Source organism: Beta vulgaris, chromosome 7, assembly GCF_026745355.1.
Source record: "Beta vulgaris subsp. vulgaris cultivar EL10 chromosome 7, EL10.2, whole genome shotgun sequence".
In the NCBI taxonomy this organism is placed as follows: Eukaryota; Viridiplantae; Streptophyta; class Magnoliopsida; order Caryophyllales; family Amaranthaceae; genus Beta; species Beta vulgaris.
The window spans coordinates 27,271,837-27,281,229 of NC_079208.1; the positions used below are offsets into that span (position 1 = coordinate 27,271,837).

Genomic DNA, 9,393 nt, shown 5'->3' on the forward strand with positions numbered 1-9,393 from the left:
GTCGACGTCGTCCATCTCTCATCTCCCTCGTCTGTTCGTCGATCTCTCGTCTTCCTCGTCTGTTCATTCAACGACAACAACTACAATTTCTATTTTTTTTTTCGTTTTTTTCGGTTTTTTTGTTTATAGAATTTTCTTTTTTTCGTTTTTATTTTCCTTTTTTTCGTTCCTTAAGTTCGGTTTGTAGAACCGTAGTTAGATTTCTTTTTTATTTTTTTTAGTATTATTTGTTTTTATTAGTCATTTACTGGTAATTATTTTTTTAATTTTGCTTTTCTATTTTACATTTTATTCTTTAGTAATATTGATATAATTAGATTTTTCATCTTTATATATTAATGAACATTTTATCTTCAGTTTGCCTGCAAATTTGATGGTTAGTTGTTTGGTTTTAATATTTCAAATTTTATTGGCAAATGCAAAAAAAATAAAAATTTTCTGTACAAGGTCATATTGCTGCGGTTTTGGCCAGAAACCGTAGCAATATACTGAATTTTTTCAGATTCAAAATGATAATATTGCTGCGGTTTTGTGCTAGAAACCACAACAATATGTTGAAATATTGTTGCGGTTAAAAACCGCAGGAATATATTATTTACCTATTGCTGCCCCCCTTAATTGTTGCGCGCCCCAAACCGCAGCAATAGGCCACTTTTTGACCGCGGCAATAAGCATTTATTCTACTAGTGTATTCCACCATTTGTTCGACCATCTGCTTCACTATCTGCTGGGTCATCTGCTTCACAGCCCACTCAGCTACGTATTCCATTATCTGGATTTTTTGACACTCATTCTCCTTAGTTGAAGATACATATATTCATTATAAATACATGTGCTTTATACAAATAAATATCATATCTACATGTGCTTTATACAAATAATTATCATACATATACATGTGCTTCATACAAATAAAAATTATATATACATGTGTTTTATACAGATAATTATCTAACATAATTAATTAGAACTTTATGTTGTTGTTAGGACGAGATTACATGTCGATTGCATTGGATAGATCCAACTAGTGGGAAGGTTTTCTCTGCGTATTATACGCAAGGTGCCATGGCAACACAATCTAAACCTAAACAGAAAGTGATCCAGGAGAAATCTGTTGTAGTGAAAGGAAAGGGTCTGAATCCCAAGTTTTGAAAGTTAAGGTTGTGGATGAAATTATGGGTATTGAGGAGTTGGAACTAGAAGACGATGACAATGGTGGTCAGTTGGGTGAGTGTTTATCTCCGAAAACCTCCTTATGGACTGTCCAACAACAATCTCTTATGAGGGATAACTTTTCGGATTGGCTTGAGACAATACAGAAATCTGGGGAGAGAATCTCACAAGACAAGAACGTTCGTGAAGGTATTGTAGAACCTGTTCCTATTTTGTTTTCCGCTGAAAGTGATGATATACATTTGGTTAGGATTGGTTTAGAAGATGTTCAGGATGAAATAGACTACTGGAATTATGCATCGTATTGCTATGTGGTGGAGGAGAATCCACCATCCATGTCCTAGAGGGATTTTTTAGAAGAATATGGCGTAACCATGGGCTAGAAAAGGTAGCATTGGTTAAGGAAGCAATATTCATGGTGAGGTTTAGTTCAAAGGAGAAGAGGGACCTTATTCTTGCAGGAAATCCACCCTTCTTTGATAGTAAACCTTTAATTTTGAAACGTTGGACTGCTGAGGTGGATATATGCAACGAGGATGTGAATGTGTTACCTATATGGGTCCAATTGCTACTTGATTTCAAGTATTGGGGTAACTCGTGTCTGGAGAAGATCATAAAGCCTATAGGTAAAATGATTAGGGTGGACCAGGCTACTAGTAATAGAGATAGATTATAGTATGCCAGGGTAATGGTGGAGGTGAACACAGGCCAAAGCTTTCCAGAAAACCTCAAGTTTATCAATGAGAGGGAAGATCTGGTAGTGATTCCAATTCATTATGAATGGAAACCTTCAGTGTGTGAGAAGTGTAAGAAGATGGGACATGAAACTAGTAAGTGTGCTAGGCCAAAAGGTAGGCAAGAATGGAGAGTCAAGAAGCAAGTTGTGCCAGAAAAGAGCTCAAAACAAGCTGAAGCTCATGAATTTCAGCAGGTTAAAAATCCTGCTAAGAGGAGATTAAGCTCTCAAGGGGAAGCCACCAGGCAGAACAAGTTTGAAGCTCTAGAGGGTGAAGAGGCAGAAGATGAAAAGAGAATGGAAAAGACTAGTGAAGGGGCAATAATGATAGGAACGGTGCAATGCCAGTCAGGGGTTGAAGAGATGGCAGGAGGTAGCCACCCTCCTATGGATCATGGATAAGATTCAAGTATGGAATGTGAGGGGGGTCAATAGCCAACAGAAGAAGAAGGATGTTAAGTTGCTCTTAAATGGGCAAAGAGTTGGTATGGTTGGCCTCCTAGAAACTAAGGTGAAAGCTCATAACATGGGACAACTTTACCTTAGTCCGTTTAAGGGTTGGTGTTTTACTTCGAACTCATCATATCATAAAGGTGGTAGAATTGTGTTGTCTTGGAATCCTAAAAGTTTTAATGTTAGCATCATAAAATGTTCAGCTCAGTATATCCATAGTTTGGTCCAACCAGTTAGTGGAGTAGTTTCTTTCTTCTGCACATTCATTTATGCTGAGAATGATGCAAATGAAACAAAACTACTATGGAGGGAGTTGGAGGAGATGGCTTTGAATATGAAAGATCCATGGTTGGCAGTTGGAGATTACAATTGTGTTTTGTACCCTGATGAAAGAATAGGAACAGTGGTTAGAGCTTAAGAAACTGAAGACTTACAGAGATGTGTTTCTGTGTCTGGTTTCCAGGACATGGCTGGTACAGGAAGTAGGTTCACTTGGATCAACAAACAACAACCTAGTAGAGTGTTTTGTAAATTAGATAGAACCATGGTCAATCAGGAATGGTTGGAGTGCTTTCCCTCTACTATGACTCATTTTATGCCTGAAGGACAATTTGATCATTGTCCTATTACTATTAGGGTGTATCAAGAGGTGGAAGTGGGTAAGCATCCTTTAAAATATTTCACAATGTGGAGTCATGCGCCAAGTTTTAATGAACTTGTTACAGATTGATGGAAGGTAGATGTTTCAAGCACTCCTATGTATAGGGTAGTGCAGAAATTGAAGCTGGTTTAAATGCTGAAGGATATTCTGATTTGCAATGTAGAGACATTGCAGCTTATAAAGAGATGATTAGAAGTCAAGAAGAGTTGCAGCAGTGTCCTCATAATACTGAATTGCAGAGTCTGGAATCTCAAGCAGTGTGGAATTATTGGAGAATTCATAGGGACTATGTTGCTTTTCTGAATCAGAAAGCTAAGCTGAGTTGGTGTAAGGAGGGTGATGAGAATACTAGTTTGTTTCATCAATCCATAAAATCTAGGAGGATCAGAAATACAGTATATGCAATTGAAGATAAGGAGGGTAACTGGAAGGACAATATGAAGGATGTTAATGAAGCTTTCCTGGGCTATTATGTCTGCTTGTTGGGGACATCTATGAGCAATAGAACAAGAGTCAAGCAGGTAGTGATAGAGAAGGGCCCTATGTTATCTGATGAACATATCCAAAGTTTGGAGAGACCTTATACTGCTCAGGAGGTCAAACAGGCCTTGTTTTCAATACCAGGCAGCAAAAGTCCTGGTCCTGATGGCTTTGGTGGTTACTTTTTCAGAGATGCATGGCACATTATTGGAGAGGAGATAACTCAGGCAATTCTAGACGTGGTTCATTCAGGTAAAGTTCTCACTGAATTGAATACAACCATGTTAACTCTCATACCAAAAGTGTCTTGTCCCAAATCTGTAAGTGAATTAAGGCCAATAGCTTATTGTAATACATTGTATAAATGCATAACTAAGATGTTGTGCAATAGATTGAGTCTAATTCTCCCTGATATTATAGCTAAAAAATCAGGGAGCCTTTGTTAAGGATAGATTTATTGCTCATAATATTATGGTATGTCAAGATTTGGTGAGACACTATGGAAGGAAGAAGGTTAAACCAAGATGTATCATGAAATTGGATTTGAAGAAAGCATATGACACAGTTGACTGGCAATTTCTTGAAGACATGTTAAAGGCTTTGAAATTTCCTGCAAAATTCTAGCCTAGTAATGAAGTGTGTGAGCACACCTAAATTCTCTCTTATGGTTAATGGATCATTGCATGGCTTTTTTGGTTCCAAGAGGGGATTGAGACAGGGAGACCCTATGTCTCCCTTGTTGTTTGTGATATGCATGGGTTACTTGACAAGAATACTGAGGACCTTGGAAAATCACCCTAGATTCTCATATCACCCAAGATGTAGGCATATCAAACTGTCTCACATGATATTTGCTGATGATATTATCCTATGCTGTGATGGGAAATTCCCAGCTGTATACACAATGCTTCAGGCAGTTAAGTTGTTTTCAGCTTCATCAGAGATGCAGATAAGTGAACAAAAATCAGATTTTTACACAGCTAGGGTGGATACAAAAGTTATTGATAGAATCAAGAGAGTGTCTAGCTTCACTCATAACTCTCCTACACTGTTAGGCTCAATCTTATTAATTTTGTGCTTATTAGCATTCACCAGTATTGGGCCCAGATTTTCATAATTCCTAGATATGTGTTGAAGGAAATTGAGAAGGTGTTGAGAGCTATTTTGTGGACTGGTAGTTGCTATAGTGTTAGACATGGAAATATCTCCTGGGAAAAGGTTTGCTCTCCTAAACAAGTTGGGGGATTGGGGATAAGGTAGGTTAAAATCTGGAATAGGGCTGTAATTGCTAAATATGTATGGGCAATAGTCACAAAGCAAGACAATTTGTGGGTGAAGTGGGTCAATGGAGTTTACATTAAGGAAGCTGACTGCTGGGACTATGATCCACCCCCTGATTGCTGTTGGTACTGGAAGCAAGTTTGCAAAGTTAAGACAGAGTTAAAGAGGTACTATAGTGAGCAGGAGCTCAAGAATCTGACAAGAATGAGTATCTCAAGCACTTACCAGAAGATGATAGGAGTCAGTGATGTGGTTCAGTGGGACAAATTGGTTTGGAATAGGTTGGCTATTCCTAAGTATATAATGATTTGTTGGCTTACAATGCACCAAAGGATGAGGACCTCAGACTTGTTGGTTAAACTGAGACTCATGGAGGAAAATAAATGTTTACTTTGTGTTGTAGGTGAGGAGTCTCATAGTCACTTGTTCTTCAAATTCAATTACTCAGTTCAGTGCCTTGAGCTGGTCAAGCAATGGTTGCATTTATCTTCAATACAAGTTTTGATACACAGACAATGGTTTTTGCTCCAGAAGAGTAGGAGAACATGATTTCAGAAAACAGTAATTGCAGCTGTTTTTTCTGGATTGGTATATAGTATATGGTGGGCAAGAAATGAAGCTGTGTGGAATCATGTGGTTTGGCGGCCTGAAGTACTAGTCCAATGTATGAAGCAAGTTGTGCAGCTCAGGCTAAAGTTAGTTATGAATCAGAAAATCAATTCTAGGGAGAAACAGTGGGTAGAGAGAATTTTGAGTGAATGAAAATGATGTATAGTAATTTGTAGCAGCTTGTTCTTGAGAGGGCCAACCTAGTTGGGCAGCTCATGGATTAGTTTTCTTAGGTTGTAGTTGTTGTTTTTGGTGTTATCTGAATTACTTACTTCGCAAAAAAAAAACTAGTGGGAAGACTTGTCTAGTGGCAGAGGCACATTCTTATGCTTTTGATGAGACAACTACAGTACATGGGTCTAGAATGATGAATAATCACCTCCGAGTGAAATTCATCGTTTTGTAGAGAATTATGGTCATTTGCAACTACTTGTCCCCGTCCCTGCATATGAAATCGACACTATAGCTACTGCTTTGGGTACCTGGGTGCGGCCAAAAAATTTAGTGCAAATGTTAGGTGATGAGGTAATTGTTCAAATATTATCCATTTTTGTAAAAATAATAGAGTTAAATTTATAAATTTCATAATCTTATGCGCGTTCTCAAAAATAATTATTAGGTTACACCGATACCTAAAAAACAAAAAGGGGTTTAGGGGAAGGTTGTTAGAACTTCTAGCCAGTTGCTTTCAACCGGTTCGGCTACTCGTTATAGTCCAGTTGTCGATGATGTATCGTTCTTGGACTCCCTCACTGAAGGTTGTAGGGAGTTAGCAGATACGCTTGCCCTTGCTGTCACATATGATGATGTTGGTGGTGTTACCTTGCCGAGCTCCTTGTTCCATTATTCATGAGATGTCACCACTTATCTGACCAAGGAGGATATTGGTTAGTTTCTGAAAGGAGAGATGCTTAATATTTCTATTATCCAAGTGTACATGAGGTAACAATAACCAAAGTTATGATTTATGGTAGATGTATTTTTCACATAAAATTCACTTTGGCCAATGAGTTTTTAGAGCAACGCAGTCTGACTTGGATGGATTTGGGGATGCTATTTGACGTGTTTGTTGGATGTGTCCGGAGAGTACCGCAGATGTGAATGCATCGGAGAACATAACGACTTACATTCATTGTGATTTGACTGGATCCGTCGTTCTTGGTGCTAGTATCATCTTCGCGCCAGTCTTCCGAGAGTAATATTCTATCTAAATATATAGTTTTACAAATATTGATTGTTGCATGATATGTGAATTTTTTTAGTAATTATTGTTATTTAATCCTACAATAGCCATCATTGGATGCTCCTTGTCATATGTCCTTCGCTCGGGATAGTTTATGTCTTTGATTCCGCTAGCTTACACAAGGAGCGGAAGTTAAAGATTAGAACGCCTATGATAGCGTAAGTTGATCGGTTTGATATATTTTAAATTAATTGAAATTATAACATACAACAATTAAAGTATAAATCATTTGATGTTGTGTTATGTAGTGCTTTTAGGAGGTTTCGGTTGAGCTGCAATACAGTTCGTTGGGAGAAGCTTTTGTGGAAGCGTGTTGATGTATAATAGACTTGTTTAATTCAATTAAAAGCATATGTTATTCTCATTATATGGTGTATTTCCCGATTTTCTTGAAACTTTTGATAAAGTACCCACAACAACAAGGAGGCGCGGAGTGCGGTCATTTTGTCATGCGATACATTTTTGACGTACTCACTTCATATTTTGGTTCAGAGGATTTCGATGAAATAAGTTTTTTTTTTTTACTTTATAATTATTCGTTTCATATTTCATATATTTAACTATTTGAGACTAACTTTGGCAAATTATTTTCAGGTTGCTCGTACCTTTACCCATGATCTTTATACGAAAGATCAAATCAATGAGGTGAAAAATAAGTAGACAAGATACTTTATTGATAAGCATTGCGTAGGTTAGTTAGTTAATGCTAATTTTCTTTGTTTTTCTAACTTTAGACGAATATAAATTAGTGCAACTTGTGCCAACCAACATTATAGTACTTACTTGGATTTCAAGATATATATATATATATATATATGTGTGTGTGTGTGTGTGTATATATATGTATGTATGTATATATATATATGTATGTATATATATATATATATGTATGTATATATATATATATGTATATATATATATGTATGTATATATATATGTATGTATATATATATATATGTATGTATGTATATATATATATATTCGCATGATATTTATGTTGGATTAAAAGGTATTTATTTATTTTTAAACTTCAAACTTGGATGGTGGATGTCGGAGGAAAATTGGTTCATAGAGGATGATGGATGTTTGTTGTTGGATGAATTTTAGATGATGGATGTTGTTTGTTGGATGAATTTTGGATGATGGATGTTGGTCGTTACATATAATGTTGTATAGGTTAATTTCCAATTATGGGTTTATCCAATTTACAAATGGGGCTCTTCCGAAATTTATGCAGAAAAATTTGTTGCATATTGCTGCATTCTGCTTACAACATCCTGCTTCCTGGAGGTTGGCTGGGAAGTATGTGCATAAATTAAATTTTTTTTTTTAAAAAAAATTAAGTATATTGTTGCGGTTCATGGGGAAAACTGTAGCAAAATGTTATATTCAATAAAAGAAAATATGCATATTGTTGTGACTTTCCCAACTACAACACTACTCCATCTCGAATCAGCTTCAACTTGCAAGATATTAACTTAGGGCTTTATCCTGAAACATTTAGGGAAACTGATGACAAAGGTTAAATTAGATCATTACTAATCTCCTAAGGTCAAACAAAACCTAACTAAATCAATAAACTAGGTAAAGTGATAAGTAACGGTCGAAATCCACAGGGACTAGCAAGAAGAACACCAATGTTGCTAATTGTTCTGAGTAGAAGATTTAGAAAAATGTTGGTTTGTTAAACTAATAACTAAATTAAGTAATTAACTAAGATGTTAATAAAAAGCTAAATGATTAGACAAGAAATTGATTGATAAAAACATTGGGAGAAGGTGATAAACACCATCCAATCATTATTTAGGAAATAAGAAGCGCGAAGTATAGGATAAAGGATCAAGTAACAAACCCTCACTCAATTCTCACTCTCATGAGCAATTAAGTAAGAAAATAACATCGACATCAACCCTAATCTCCTCTCTCAATTTGACTAAGGCATCAATCAACGAACATCCCAATCCTAGAATGCAAGTAGATGATAGTCATGCTATTGATCAATTAAGAAATCCAATCGAACCTCTAACTTCTTATTCATATACCAAAATCAATCATGGTTGGGTTTTCACCCCAACCCCCAACTAATTAACTACTTACTAATCATCACAGTCATCATAATAATATTAACCCCCAATTCAAAAGCTTCTTCAACCTATTCCTCCAGAACTTGAAGGTGCGACAGTGGAGGAAATGTGGGACCATACAACAGGTTGGAAATGGGATTATATTGCCCCGTTATTGCATCAGGATACCCTTAAACTTATTCAAGCTTTTGAATTGAAAAACGATCCAGAAGCTACAGACTTGGTTTACTGGAAAAATGCAAAGAGAGGCAAATTCTCTATTCGTTCAGCTCTTAGTATTATGCACCATGAGAGTGACGTCCTTGATGAGAATTGTTGGGATGCAATCTGGAACGCTCCGGTACAGCAGCGTATCCGAGCATTTATGCGGGTTGCATGCCATGATAGAGTTCTGGGGAACCTTAACAGATTCAAGCGTCGCATAACTGATGACCCCCACTGTTTCATTTGCGGAGGTGACGAAGAATCTACATTACACATACTTCGGGACTGCCCAGCAGCGAGGTTAGTATGGGAAAAAGTGGGAGGACCTGCCAATAAGGTAAATTTCTTCCATTATGATCTCAAAGATTGGCTTGAAACAAATGTAAGCTGCATCAATGAGTCAATGAGTCAATGGATGAGCATTGGCACACTTTATTTGGAGTAACGTTATGGTGAATTTGGAGATGGA

General features: G+C 36.7%; 1 protein-coding gene across 1 annotated transcript; it reads left to right on the forward strand.

Moving 5' to 3' along the window:
- The first annotated feature begins 1,861 nt into the window (after positions 1 to 1,861).
- Positions 1,862 to 4,127, forward strand: LOC104899135 (uncharacterized). The gene is made up of 5 exons (XM_010686271.1): positions 1,862 to 2,282; positions 2,566 to 2,768; positions 2,826 to 3,017; positions 3,128 to 3,823; positions 3,924 to 4,127. The coding sequence occupies exons 1-5, from the start codon at positions 1,862 to 1,864 to the stop codon at positions 4,125 to 4,127; spliced, it is 1,716 nt and encodes a 571-aa protein (XP_010684573.1).
- The last annotated feature ends 5,266 nt before the right edge of the window (positions 4,128 to 9,393 follow it).